Source organism: Corvus moneduloides, chromosome 1, assembly GCF_009650955.1.
Source record: "Corvus moneduloides isolate bCorMon1 chromosome 1, bCorMon1.pri, whole genome shotgun sequence".
NCBI lineage: Eukaryota > Metazoa > Chordata > Aves > Passeriformes > Corvidae > Corvus > Corvus moneduloides.
In genome coordinates, this window is record NC_045476.1 from 120,213,801 (window position 1) to 120,228,660 (window position 14,860).

General features: G+C 37.7%; 1 protein-coding gene across 2 annotated transcripts in view; it reads right to left on the reverse strand.

Annotated features, from left to right (window-relative positions):
- PRKDC (protein kinase, DNA-activated, catalytic subunit) overlaps positions 1 to 14,860 on the reverse strand; it is an 82,779-nt gene that overhangs the window by 67,140 nt on the left and 779 nt on the right. Inside the window, exons 3-18 of one of the 2 annotated variants that reach the window (XM_032124864.1) lie at positions 14,743 to 14,835; positions 13,862 to 13,936; positions 12,486 to 12,594; positions 11,223 to 11,335; positions 10,449 to 10,548; positions 9,854 to 9,909; positions 9,739 to 9,769; positions 8,584 to 8,741; positions 8,227 to 8,373; positions 5,976 to 6,140; positions 4,970 to 5,138; positions 3,862 to 3,911; positions 2,548 to 2,685; positions 2,111 to 2,260; positions 1,543 to 1,658; positions 722 to 881 (exon numbers count right to left, since the gene is read on the reverse strand). In XM_032124864.1, the coding sequence (XP_031980755.1) occupies positions 722 to 881; positions 1,543 to 1,658; positions 2,111 to 2,260; positions 2,548 to 2,685; positions 3,862 to 3,911; positions 4,970 to 5,138; positions 5,976 to 6,140; positions 8,227 to 8,373; positions 8,584 to 8,741; positions 9,739 to 9,769; positions 9,854 to 9,909; positions 10,449 to 10,548; positions 11,223 to 11,335; positions 12,486 to 12,594; positions 13,862 to 13,936; positions 14,743 to 14,835 (1,830 nt within the window). The remainder of the gene's footprint in view (positions 1 to 721; positions 882 to 1,542; positions 1,659 to 2,110; positions 2,261 to 2,547; positions 2,686 to 3,861; positions 3,912 to 4,969; positions 5,139 to 5,975; positions 6,141 to 8,226; positions 8,374 to 8,583; positions 8,742 to 9,738; positions 9,770 to 9,853; positions 9,910 to 10,448; positions 10,549 to 11,222; positions 11,336 to 12,485; positions 12,595 to 13,861; positions 13,937 to 14,742; positions 14,836 to 14,860) is intronic. The other variant, XM_032124872.1, reaches the window with a different exon arrangement.

The window sequence follows — 14,860 nt, forward strand, 5'->3', positions numbered from 1 at the left end:
CCAAATGTGCTTCACTTGGTGCCATCAGCAGCAGTGGCAGGGACAGCTCTGGGCTCTGTGGTGGGCTACACATCCACGTGTTTTAGCCCAATAGCTTCCATACCACAAATGGTGCATCCACCAGCAGGCATCATATTCCCTGTGGAAATCAGTGAGTGGAACAGGACTATACCCCAGAAGTACAGTAATTAACCAGTACATTACTCTGCTGTTCTGGTTAGATTGTTTCTATCCAAAATATCTTCTATACCACCTGCACTGCAAGGGTACCTCCCATCTCTCTGTTCACCCAGCTCAGGATTTTGGAAAGAGCATGGAGGGTGGCAGAGCACTGGAACAGCTGTCCAGGGAGGCTGTGGACCCTCCCTCTCTGAAGACATTCCAAACCCACCTGGATGAGTTCCTGTGTCACCTGCTCTAGGTGACACTACCATAGCAGAGGGGTTGGACTGGATGAATTCCAAAGGTCCTTTCCAACCCTAGCAATTCTGAGATTCTGTGATTACACATGGATGGTGTCTTTTCAGAAACTGGGCTTCTAGTCTAAATTTTGACTTTTAATGTGCTTCTAATTATGGAGGCATAGGAAGCTATAAATACTTGAAACAACCCAGTAACAGTTTCAATGAACTATTTCCCATAGTGCATAAAATACTATATATAAAGAATGACACAATCATTAACACAACATGTTACCCCTCCACTGGGTAAAAGATCTCACCTCAAAGTATTTTATCCTCTTGGCAATTTTCATTGTAACAGAGAGCAGCTTGTAGAATCCACTAATAAGAGGTAGTCTTGTTGAATATATAATAAGCTCATAACCAAAGGAATATACCCAAGGGTGAAAGTATTCCACATGTTTCTCTGGAAGTATCACTCTAAAACAGATGCACAGAAAACACAGGGGGGGAAAAAGAAGAAAAAAGAAATTTAAAAAAATGTTTTATTTTTTCAAACTTTCATCTCAGTACAAGAAAGAAATATTGCTGTAACAGAGCAGCTCCAAAGACAGACAGAGAATAAATGCATGCTGCCTTCTGAGAAGCACAGCAAGATTTTAATTTTGTTTTAGAGTGCAAAGCCATTTCTCATTATATCTCATTACTGAATTTATACAAACACACATCTTCATATTTCACATTTCACTGCTGGACCTCCACAGGCAGCTAATGCTGTACCTTTCACTTAATGTCCTTTACTAGTCTATGAAGACTGTATCTCTGGTCTTTGAAGTATTTAGGATATATGGTCAGTATAATACTGAAAGTTGCAACATATACTGAAAGACAACTACACCCAAATAATGAAAGTGAATGCTTGTCTCCTGTACTCTTTAAAAACACCTGAGCTGATGAGCTAGTATGTTTACCTATGGCCCAGATGTCTGAAAAACCCTTCCGGTCTCCCTGCTAATCATCTTGTGCATTTTGAAATACAATCTATCAAACTAACTCAGAAACAAGCACCTTAAATACATCTCACCCCCAACTTCTTCTAACCACTTTGTAACTTTCAAATTACATAAAAACATATCAATACCTGCAGAATTCCACTAGATTTATAAAGGCAATAAAATCTATTGGCTTTGTTGGCTGAAGGTTTGAAGCAGGGTCAGAAGAAGGCCCAACCAAAGCACTGTCACCTGCATTTTCACCCTGAAAATAAATTTTGGAGAAAGAACACTGGATCTGCAACAAAACAGAAACTTTTACATCCTTTTTTGCCACATTAACAGTCTGTCTTTTTCTAGCTGTTACTAGGTAGTCTGACAGATGGAGGACTAACAATTGACACATCAGTAATTGAAAGGAAAAATAAGAGATGCCTGTTTCTAAGGTGAACACAAGTAGAAAAATGAAAACCAGTAGATTCCAGAGTAAAAAGCCTAAAATAACAGGTTCTGTGAACTTCTACTGATTCTGATGTTTCCATCTTCTAACACTGCAATGCATCATTTAGAAATACTAAGTAAAGCATTTTATCTATGATAAATGTTACTTCAAGGACACTAAAGGGTGCTATCTAGGCATAATGAAAACAAAACAGGGAATATGATTTTGATTCCCCTGCAATAGCAGGAGTTAATGGATAGGTCCTCAGGTCTCACCTGTTCACTAACATCCAGTTTCTGAACAGTCAGGTCCAATTTCTCAATAATCTTCAAAATAGATTTTATAAGTTCATCGTACAGCAAGCGACTCAGGGATTGCAGTTGTGCATTTTCAGTAAGAAAGTTTGCATCTTCAAAACCACATTCCTTTGTGGGACAAAAACGTTCATGTTTCAAAACACAAATGAAAATGATTTCTTTAACTTATAAACTAACATTTAAATGACCCAGAGAATCCAGTTTTAGATGTTTCTCAGCTATGAAAGCATAAATTAATCCCCGTTTATTCATTTATCAGCCATAAAATCCAACTAAAACCAGGAAACAATCCTTCTACAACATGACATTTGGAAAAAGTCTAAGGTTAGAAAACCAGTGATAAGAAGACTCAGAATCATATTTTCTTTTGTATTTCCATGTTAACTATGTTTTACCTTAATTGTGTCACAGCTCAGTAGACTTCTGAAGAGGTACAGATAGTCCTTACAAGTCGGTACTTTTGATCTTCGTGTCCCAACTTCTCCAGTTTCAAAGGATTCTTCTGATCCAGAAGTTTCTTTTTCAAAAAAATCCTGAAGGGACACAATATTTTTCAGAAACATTGCTCTGGTGGTTTGACCTTAGCTGCATGGCAAGTACCCACCAGGCCACTCTACCACTCCCCTCCTCAGCAGGATGGGGAAGGGGAAAGTAAGAAGGAAAAAACCCATGGGTCAAGATAAAAGTTTAATAGCAAAGGATGACAAAAGACTTATTCTCTACTTCCTATCAGCAGGCAATGTCCAGCCACTTCCTTGGAAGTAGGGGTTTGGTACATGGAGCAGATGTTCCAAAAGCCGAACATCTTAATAACCAATGCTGCCCACCTCCTTCTTTCTGCCAGCTTTTATTGCTGACCAGGCACCATATGGCACAGAATACCCCTTTGGTCAGTTTGGGTCAGCTGTCCTGGCTCTGGTCCCTCCCAAGATCTTGTCCCCCCAGCCTATTGGTGAGGGGGAAATGTTGGAGAGCCAGCCTTGATCCTGTGCCAGTGCCGCTCAGGAGTAGCCAAAACACTGGTGAGTTATCAACACATTTCCAGTTACAAATACAAGCACAGCTCCGTGAGGGCTGCTAAGGGAAAAATTAACTCCATCTCAGTCAAATCTCACTACAATTGCCTATGGAACTACCTGAGTCTTGCAACACAGTGTTAACATTACTGCTGCAGGTAGAAAAGTGAAATGCTTAACTTTCTCCATCAATCTGAAAAGAGCACAAAACAACCACCTCCTCACCAAAAAAAAAAAAAAAAAAATCCCTGAAGTTGCTCTCCTAGTGCCCAGTTATTTGAGAAATTCTATAGTTATTCTGCTGCACAGGAGTAAAAAGCTTTAATATCCTTGCTTAACACAAGCATTCAGTAAAACTTTTAAAATGTCCAAAACTTACCTTGGAAGAAAGATGGATGACTTTAATTATAGCCTGCTTTATTACACACAACCTGACCAAACAAAAGTCTATTTCCTGTATTTTTTTTTATTCAGTACAAGAGGCACATCCACATTATGCAGACCACATGTGGGAACAAGAGACTAAGAACAAATGAACCCATAACTAATAACAAGAACAGATTAGTAACAAAATGGAGAGTATTATTTTTGCTTCTTTGGGCTTTCCCTTGTTTACTGGGCCAGATTGCCAAGAGCTGGAATGTACACCCTAGGAATAGAGATGAAATAAATGTGTTTAAACAGTTATTTTACCTTCGAAAATGTGATCGGCTTGGAGAAAATTCTGATTAATCCCTGATGCACTGAAACAAACAAAAACCAAATTCCCTGAATAGATTTAAAAAGACACAGCATTCATATTACTCATTACATTAACAACAAAACAAATCAGTCTTCTGTTTTCTATATTCTGTCATGGTAAGGGAGATGCAAAAAAATTTTTACCTTTAAGGACAAAATAGCCCAAATCAGAGCCTTGACTCCAGGATGTTCCACAGGTAGCCAAATCTGACCTTGCTTCTTACTACCTTTTCTCAATACTGCTTTGACTTTTTCCTGATTATGAATGATGACCAAGGAATCAGCCATAATGCCCTTGCTGAAGAGGCAACAACTCCCAATGGTTTTCATGGACTTAGGATCAACACAGTACTTGGGTGCACCACTTCCCAACTCAAGAACATGGGAAACAATGAAAACGCCCCAGCAATAGAGAAAAGCCATGATAAATAGTTGAAAGAAATTAAAAATCATTTCTGAAAACCATTAAAAAGAAATGTCAGCATGCTTGAGACTACTGGAACTGTCAGCTACCAATGCTGACACATTCAGTATCACACTCACAGAACTGTACCTGAATAACTGCATATTTGGAATCTTAACTTTTACTATTTAAAACTTCCAGAGCATGAAAAAAATTGCATTTCTAATAGAGGTAACACTCACCCTACTCCCCCTATTTTCTGTGCTATTTTGTAGGGCTAACTGAAAGGACATTGAATAGATTTTTGTACACTTTGCCATGAAATCCCTTTCTTCCCATAATCCTTCAGGGCAGGAATGCAAGCCTTATTACAAACATGTACTCTCCTGCCCTTAACCACATCCACTTTGTTATCCAAAACAATTGTTAAATGCATTCCTGAAGTTATTTAACAGTGGATATTGAAAAATAACACCATGGAAACACTCAACCTCCATTACTGAAGAACAACAAGCTTTATTTTTGATCCTAAATGGCTATTCCACATCTCTCTCTTAGAACTGGTTAAGCAATCTAGGGAAAAAAAACCCCAACCAACCAGAGGAAAAAAAACCATGATCCCAAAAAACTCCAATGAAGTTAATATCACAGACTCACCCACAGTGCTAATAAAGCTCCAGAGAACTGGACCTTTTCCTGAGAGGGACAGAAACACCTTTATTATAGATCTGCAACACACTGGCTGCATTTTTTCACTGTACTTTGGAAAGCTGTTGATCTGCAGCACAACTAGATGTTCAAGAACTGGAGTGTATACTTCAGGAACCTAGAATAAAGAAAAACAAAATATCCATCATGCAAATTACATGAAATTATTTCAGCAAGTTACTTTGTTACAAGAGCTTGCATGATGATCTGCTCTGAGAACAAGAAGAGACTTTGCAACTGAATTCATTTCAGACATACAAAAACCCCAAACAAAGAAACAAACAAAAGCAACAACAACAACAAATTACCCCACAAATAAAACTAACCAAACAGAATAAGAAAGTTTCCTGAACCACATAATGGAAAGTAGCTCCTGAACAGATTAGTGCTTCAGTGAATCTAGTCTTAAGCTTACTAGAAAAGTACCAATGTAATTAAATCCCAATAACAGCATTATAATGTTTATCCATAACCACCTGAATACAAAATGTATGCCCCAATCTTACTTCACAGCTACAGGTAGGAACCAGAAGGCCCTCATTTAAACAGACAGCATAGCATCATAGCAGAACCAAAGCATCAGCCTCAGAGAACAGGCTAACTATCAGTACCAAAAGACAAAGCAGCAGCAGAGTGGTATAAACATATAAAGGGTATGGTTACGTCCAAATAAAGAACCTAAAATAAACAAAAACGTATTCACATTAGGCAATAATGGTTTTCATTAATTTCAATGCACTGTAGCATTTTATTTAGCACAGTCAGTGCATTTTCTTTATCCAAATAAAATCCAATAGAGCATTCTGCTGATATTCTTCCCATCCCCTAGGGGCTAGATGTCATCACATTTCACTTAAAGGAACACCCTTTACCATAGGTAGGTTCACAGCTACTACCTCCTCATAGACCTGTAACTGCATCAAAGAATTGGGCGGTATTTAAATACTCCACTTACTGTATCGATATGGAATATCACACTTGCAATGGACTGGAGGAAACTTGGTAGCTGATACAGATGGTCATCTACTGTTTCTGCTTCTGTGAGGAACATTTGCTTACAACGCTGAAGGAGCTCCACATATATGTGGTCCACATCCTCAGAATGTATAGCTTTACAGGGCTTACAGAGAGAAAATAAAAACCTGCTTTGGCAATTTTGTAGAGCTGAGCAAACAAATGCATGCTGTAGCACTAAAACCCAGCCACGTCTTCACTGAACCATAATAGGAATGATATTTGAAGTTTTTCCAGAAACTCAACACATCTGAATAAACTAACTTTAAGTACTCGACTTGCTACATGTATGAGAAACACAGTACCTGAAATGGACTGTAATAATAGTTCACTAATGCAGTGTAATTTACTGTAAAAGTACTTGAACTTTCAATGACATGAATTCATATTCAGCCTGAAAAACATGGGAGTTTGGCTGTAAATATCTTAAATATGGCATTACGGATGCTAAGATTCACTTGTATTTTGAATTAGCTGCATTAAAGTAATAAGTGGCTTACCTTAATGTAGCTTAACTGATTATCACTGACAGGTTTCTACTATTAAACACTGAACTGAGCAGTCCAAATTCTGAACTTTTATTGTTATAGGTCCTGTACAAACAGAACCTATAAAGACTATTCCTAAACTAATGAACAAGTGGGAAGTATCCAAAGGAGTAACAGAGGGTTTGTAACAAAGCTTATAAATTTCTATAGAATGATTTGTAAATCACAGCATGAACTAGGTTAAAAATCAGTCTTTGTGGACAGAAACCAGGTCACAGGCAAGCACTGTGGTAAGGAACTGACCATGGAAAAAGAATGGACTGATTTACATAACAGTGAAATATGGGAGTTAGCCTAAAGGTTGAATCTAGTCCATCTAAAAACATGCTCACAAAATTAAGACTATCCATTAATAGTTTACAGAAGTTCAAGTATTACTTTAAGATTATTTTAGCAATTAAAGAAGTATTCTGCCTTGAAACTGAACCAAGCATGGACGCAAGTTCAGTGCTACAATCACAACTTGCAGTAGCACCAAGACTCTGCTTCCTCACAACCCCGTATCTGATGCTTGGCCAAGATTTAATCTAAACACACTAACAACTATCAGTGTGTCTTAATATATTAAAGATTTATAGGTACTGGAGCAATAAATTTGTTAAAATTTGCAGTTTTATCCTATCTCTGTATTTACATTATGCAATTTTAAGTTCTTGAGTTCCATAATAGATGTTTTCAATAGGGTTCTTTCAACTCAGGAATTTGGAATACTTCTTTTTTTCTGGAAATAATACCTTGAACTAATTTCCATTCTACCTCATGCCACAAAAATGGAAGATGAGGTTTCAACAAAGAACATGGAAAATTCGACAAAACAAATGCTCTCTGCTCAAAAGGTAGCAAAATAGAAAGGATTCAGCTAGTAACTAGCTGTTCTATCACCTTTCATAACCTTCTCTACCTAATCTTTGACATTATCTAACCTAATTTCTGCTTTGAGAGAGAGAAAAAAGTCTAGAATTTTGTTATATAAAAGTTGTGGTACCAACACCAAGCACAGAGGCTGCAGATACATAAATACCACCCTTTATTTATTGAGCTTTAACTTATTGTTATATTCCCATTTTAACTGACTGCTGACAAAAACTGGAAGTTTCTTCCTAGCGGTGCTTCCTGATAAATATACCTGCCATCCAAATAGGTATGTAGGCATGGTTTTGTTTGCTGTTTCTTGTTGTATTTTAGTTTGTGGTTGTTTCAGTCAGCAGTGCCTTTTAGCTGTTTGAGTGAGCTCTGTAGGAATCTCTGAACTACTCTGAGAGCAAAGTTGGCCTGGATTCTACCATTTAAATGCAGAGAGAGATAACAACATATTGCCTGTACCTGAACAATTAAGCACATCCTTAAGTTTTGTGACAGCTGTATATGAAGCTCCTGTTTTCCTACTTCAGAACTTGTGCACAGGAAGTAACTACAACTACAACACCATGCTGCAAGTGCTCCCACTAGATTCAGTATATGTTTTAAAAATTTTCATCTAAAAGATATTTTACAGCATAGTTAATTAAGTCCAACACTTAGTCCAAAACCAGGAGCATTCCCTATTGAATGAGCTGGGTAAAACAGTAAGATGCATGGTATATGAATCCTAGCTTTACATGCATTCAGTAAGCTCCTTCATCAGAATAACTCTTTCGCACATACTGCTGCGAAAAGCCCATATCCGCGAATGGCGATGGACAATTCTTTGCTGCTTGAATCCATCCTCCTGATGATTCCATAGAACTGCTCCATGAAGAACTGCAACTTGCTCTTGTGTAGCTCTGCATCTTTAGCCACCATTAAAGAAATCTGTAGAACAGACATAAGCATTTCAGCATTTCAAAAAAATTTACAGTAAGCCTTAGAAGATACCTAGCTTGTAATACAAAGCACTTCAAACAAAATAATTATTTATGAAACAGATTCACTGAATTTCCAAGCACCAAATATCCCCACTATTTAAAGAAATTTAATTTTGCTTTAGACTTGGAGATCCCAGTGAATCCAGGTGATGCTCACCTGCTTGAGGAATGAATCCAGTGCAGAATAACTGGCTTTCTTCAGCTCCTGATGTGTGTGGCCACACCACTTGCACATTGCTTCATAGAGGGACACATAGTTGTCCAGGAGCAAGGCTCCAAACTGAGCAGCGTGCCAGCTGAACAACTGTAGCCCAGCTGCAATTTAAAAACAATTCTCATTAAAAACCAGAGTTATACTCCATTTCACACAACCAGCCCAGACTACAAAAGTCCACAATAGGACTTTAGGTAGGTAGACCCACCATGACTGAAGGGTATAAAATATATTCCTCTAGCCAATAAAGTATCAGTATCCAAACATTAAAAATTTAAGCATAAAAACAATCCTCCAAAATCCTCTTTTTAAATGTACACCATTATGGAACACACAGCCGTGTTCTGATGTAATTTACATTAATATTGAAAAAGAAAGGGACTTTAGGGGTTCTAAATAAGAATACTTGATTGCACAATTCAGAAGGATCTGGTTTCTGTTGTCAGGACACATGCATAAGTCCCCTCCTTTGCCAAACTGTGATGCAGACAAATAAAGAATTCAGATTATAGGTAATTTCGCTATTCCAAATATAAACATAAATGAAATTTCAAGATACTTAATGAATTAACTGGGGGGAGGGAAGACTGTCTTTAAAGAGGGTTTTACCCCTCACAGTTACTATGGGCCTAATACTCAAATCTTGCATTTTTGCAATTTCTGCATGAGCCACTCATATTTCAGAGGCCAATCTCTAACCTTCTTTAATTTTTTCCCCCCATTCTTTTTCTCCTTCTTCCAGTGAAATTTCTCTCCTTTTTTTTCTTTTAACTCAATCAACTGCCATATCTTTTCTCCTAATTAGCTACACTCCTCTTATTTCTACCATTCCTTTCTCACGTCACAGTTTTGTACTACTCCAAAGGAGCAAACAACATCAAGTATAACGCTGCTATTCATAAGCTGGTTAGACCTTGACTAGTTTAACCAAATACATGTCAAACTCTATATTCCAACTTAAAAGCACAGCAGCTTTCCCCTTGGCCAGCTTAGAAGATTAAAGACTAGAGACATCTGAACACATCAGGTAAAGAATAAACACTTCCAGACAAAAGACAGTATCCACCTCAGCATGAATGGAAATAGTTTACATCTTACCCAGAGGCACCGCGTATCGCTTCTGATCAACCTGTAATATCAGAAAAGGTTTGTCACATGTGATTTACTCTTCACCAGGGCTAACTGTAGAACAATTAACATGCAGCAGATTTACCTGTGGGTTGATTGCCTTCATTGCAAAATCAAAAATCTCCTTTGCAGTCTGAGGATCTGTGAAACAATCCAATAGTGAGTATTTCACTAATGACATACAGTAGGCAGAGTGAAGACTAAGATATTTTTAACAAAGCTTGGTATGAAGAAGTGATATTGGAAAGCCTTATATATCTCATTTTAAGAAAGAGACTTTTTTTTCCTGAAATACTCTTGAATTTGAAAAAAATTGCACATCTATATTAGCTGATTTTTCTGAATACCCATGTTTTAACAGACTCTTTAAGAGAAACACATCTCCATACAAACTGCATTCGGCTTCAATGTGGCTCTCACAGCTGCCCAATATGCGGTCAGAAAATAGCACTTGAAACATTTACATATAGAAAAATGCTGATGAGGCCACTTCACACAAAGACAGACAACAAGGACTGTGTATTTTGCATAAACTACCTGCCAGCATGGAAATTTTAATTCTGAGTTTACACACAGAAATGGTGCTACTTTATGGCTGTATAATAATTAAATGTATGTATGACTTTCTGTAAAACTGTATCAAAATGTGTAACTGCCTTTCACATAGGAAAAGAACATACCTTCATCCACAGACTTGGTGAAGTTGTACATGAGTGCACCCAGTCCCCTCAGACAACCTGCTACAAGAGGTAGCTTGGGTTCCCTCGTAGCATATGTCATCTGAAAAAAAATAAAATACCCTCAAGCTAAGATAAATTTACACCAAGGCTTCCCATTTCCTACAAGTGTAGTTAAATAACTTCTTTCAACTTAATAGTTACATCAGCACCCAACTCTATGAAACAACTACACGGAAACATTTTTACTCCTAAGCGTCACTTCATTTGGAGGGAAGCGTAAGAGATCCTTTGAAAAGCATGGAAATGTTCCACCAAGACCAACCATACCAAAACTTGGATAAAATATAATAGTCTTAAAAGTACTTAAAAATGCAGAATATATGAAAGTTCAGCAGAAATGTGATGTTTACCTCAAGTGCAAGGACTTTGCAGCTAGTAGAGAACAAATCAGAAACTACCAGTGCATGACAAGATAACATTTCTTGGGGAACGATCATCACATGCCATCTTTTCACACAGCAAATTGGTTCATTTGTCTGTTACTGATGGCCTTGAATTTTTAATTTGAAAGCTTCTCAGAACCAGAGAACACAAACTTAAACACTCCTTAAGGAAGCATTTATGACTGTCCAGTCAGATCCCTACAAACTGTACTAGCTACAGTAGTATTCCAACACCCAGTGCTATACACTTCAAAGGAAAAAAAAAAAAACCAAAGCAATGCAAAAAAACCAAAGCAAAAAACCAAAGAATGAAAAGAAATTCCAATCATACCTGTGTTCTAAGCTCTCCCAAATAAGCTCGGAATAGTTTTTCAGAGTTGTTAATCATGTCACTAGGTTGGACTTCTCCCAAAACTCCCAAAAGCTCATAAATCTTTTCCAATACTAGAAAGTAATTTTTAATATTGTTAAATCTTAATTACTGAAATCATTGCTTCAACTTTTCCAGTGCAATTCCTATTAACTTGTATCCATGAGACAACCATCCCTGACAGTTTAATTCGTGATTAAAGTGTAGGACAGACATATTTTTATGTATACACATACATCTATATATCTACATACTATAAAGTGAGATGCATCCTCCTCTCACATCAATTAGTTAAACACATTTACTGTTTTTAAACAGGGCTCAGAAAACTGATTTAAATGCCATATCCACTGAGGAAGCCCTTGTTAAGGCCAACACCTAGCAGAAGTTTATAGGCTTGAATTCAGACTGAAGGATTCTATGCAGGCACAGCAAGTTTTATGAGGGGCAGACCTGTCAAGACAAGATTTCAGCTGTAACTAGCCAAGATGATCAAACTGGAGCTCATAGTAATATGCCATAAATAATATAATCAGGCAAGGCAGAACTGATGAGCTCACATTACAGGTGATCAACGCAGGAACTATCACACTAAAACTGCAGCTTTGAGGACAACCCTAGCCAGGGTTAGAATAAGACTACAAAGAGCTTTAGAATCATAGAATCGTTTAGGCTGGAACAGACCTTTAAGATCATCAAGTTCAACCATTAACTTAACACTGCCACATCTCACTACTAAACCATGTCCCCAAGTGCCACACCTACACATCTTTTAAACATGTCCAGTGATGGTGACTCCACCACTTCCTTGAAAACCTGTTCCAATGACTGACAGCCCTTTCTGAGAGGAGAAATTGTTCCTAATGTCCAATCTAAACCTCCCCTAATGCAATTTGAGGCCATCTCCTCTTGTCCTGTCACTTGTTACCTGGGAAAAGAGACAGACCCTCATCTGGCTACAGCCTCCTTTCAGGTAGTTGTAGAGAGTGACAAGGTCTCCCCTGAGCCTCCTTTTCTCCAGGCTAAACAACTGCAGCTCCCTCAGCCATTCCTCACAGGACTTGTGCTCCAGACCCTTCCCAGCTCCACTGCCCTTCTCTGGACACGCTCCAGCACCTCAATGTCCTAGTTGTAGTGAGGGGCCCAGAACTGAATGTAGGATTCGAGGTGCAGCCTCACCAGTGCTGAGTACAGGTTGACAATCTAAGAAAAACTAAAGCCTACCTGTACCAGGAATTTTACTTTTTGCAGCAAGCTCCCCATAAAATTTATTAAATATCTCTCTAACTTTCATTTCTTCCATCAGACAGGAACGTTGTAACCTGTGAAGCAACTATGATATATTAAAAAAAAAAAAAAAAAAGATAAAGAAAAACATTAAGATCAATAACCCGATACTACTTGGTCTAAATAAAAACACAGTTCATACATGTAAGTTCAGATTAAGTAAACAAGTATGCTATTCAATAAGAGAGATCTAAGGTGACTTGTCCAAAGAAGAGTAATGGCATGCAATCTACTTTAACAACAAACTACCTTCCCTATATACGCATAAATACAAAATTTACAACTTTTCATTTATAGTATACAGATTATACACAGATCACCTACATAAAACCTTTACGCAGTATGATTTATAGATATGTATACATAAACCCCACAAGAGCACATGCTTAACAAGTCTGCAGTAGCTTTTATCACACTGCATTTCTCTCCCTGCTGGTATAAAGCCAATCCAATTCAGAGAACTGACTCAGAGTAACTCAGAAGGGACTTTAGTTTCTCAAACGAACCTATGTAGGCATAAAAGCATTTACAAAAGAAGGGTCTAAATGCATTCAAAGGAACTACTGTCTCGCACAGCAAATAAATTTCTGGAAAAAAAGTCCTCCTCCTCCTCCACACCTTTCAAATACTTTATCTTCTATTACAATAGCATATATAATACATAGTATTTTAAAGCAAGAATGCAATTCAACAGCAAAATTTCTCCTTAAATAATCGTAATAAACGGAGAGAGATCTGCAATTGCCCCCAAAACAATTGTATTTTGCTCTAACATATGAAGGAATGACATGCCCACATCTAAGGAACCTACTGGAGAATATTGAAGACAATCTGTTGTTAAGACGTATCTTTTTCTAACATCTAAATATGACGCTATCACTAGTCTCCTGCTACTGCAGACTACAACCTCCTCATGAGGAGAAGAGGAGGTGCAGACACTGATCTCTCTGGTGCCCACTGACAGGACTCAAGGGAATGGCCTGAAGCTGTGCCAGGGGAAGTTTAAGTTGGGTATCAGAAAAAAGTTCTCCACCCAGAGGGTGGTTGGGCACTGGAACAGGCTCCCCAGGGAAGTGGTCACAGCACCACACAAGGGTTCAGGAAATGTTTGGACAGTGTTCTCAGGCACATAGTGTGACTTTTGGGGATGGTGCTGTGCAGGGCTGGGAGTTGGACTCCATGATCCTTGTGGATCCCTTCCAACTCAGCTTATTCTGTGACTCTGTGATACAGATTTTCTGCATGATATAGTATAACTATAGTAATACAGCCAATTTTCTACAAACAAGAGAAATTTATAAAATGCATTTCACCTTAATCAGAAGTTCCAGTGCTGAGATTTTACATTTTGCTGCTCTCTCTTTTGTATAGACACTAAGACAAGTTTGCTACAAAGGAAAAAAAAAACGGAGATTATAATACTTGTAAGTAAAGGTGAAAATTCAAAGATAACAACATTCCTCTACCTCCTTTTTAAAAAGATTAAAACAATACCTAGTCCTGGAAGTGGCTTCACTGACAATACTGCAGCACTGTCTGACATAGTAACAAATCCCAGCTCAAGCAAAGAAATTGCAGTTTCTGCAGTAAAAGGCACACAGAGCAAACTTTCTACCTCAGTAGTATCATTCCTTACAATCAGTAGCTACTAATTTGAGAACAAAAATTTCAGTGGTGCTGTTAAGCATTTCTGTGCAAAGCAGCATACAGCTATTCAGCAATCCAGACTCCAGCAACCTCAGGTATTGTAGTTACCACCAATTTCTATATATATTGCAAAAGTAACAACTTCTCAGGAGAAATTTTAAAAAAACTGGTATTTAAAATTAACCACCACCTACAAAAACATTTAAAAGTTTACACTTAAAATTATCACTTTAGTTTGTACAAATCAGAAGTTACAACTATTGTTTCCAACGAAAATAACTGATTTTCCGAAACAATACCTACTATGTCCTATAAAGAAAAGTTAATTATATTAAGTCTATAGGTGAACAAACGATTCCACACCACTCTGTGGTATGAATTACTTTATGTCAAACAAATTATTTCAGCTCTAACACGAACACTAGAGATGAGCAAGGCTGACTGGGAGGGGTGAAGTATAGCTACGAGTGTTATGACATGACACCCACCAGACTTGTTTCAACTATCTGGCAAAGACACTTTTAGGAAATAATTTTCATTTACCCACCTTAATATTACAGGCGTAAGGATGAATTTTGTCACCAACTTTTTCCATAAAGACACAAAGAAACTTCAACGCTTCTTCCCTACAATCTCGAAACTGGAAAGTTGAAAAAAAACAATTT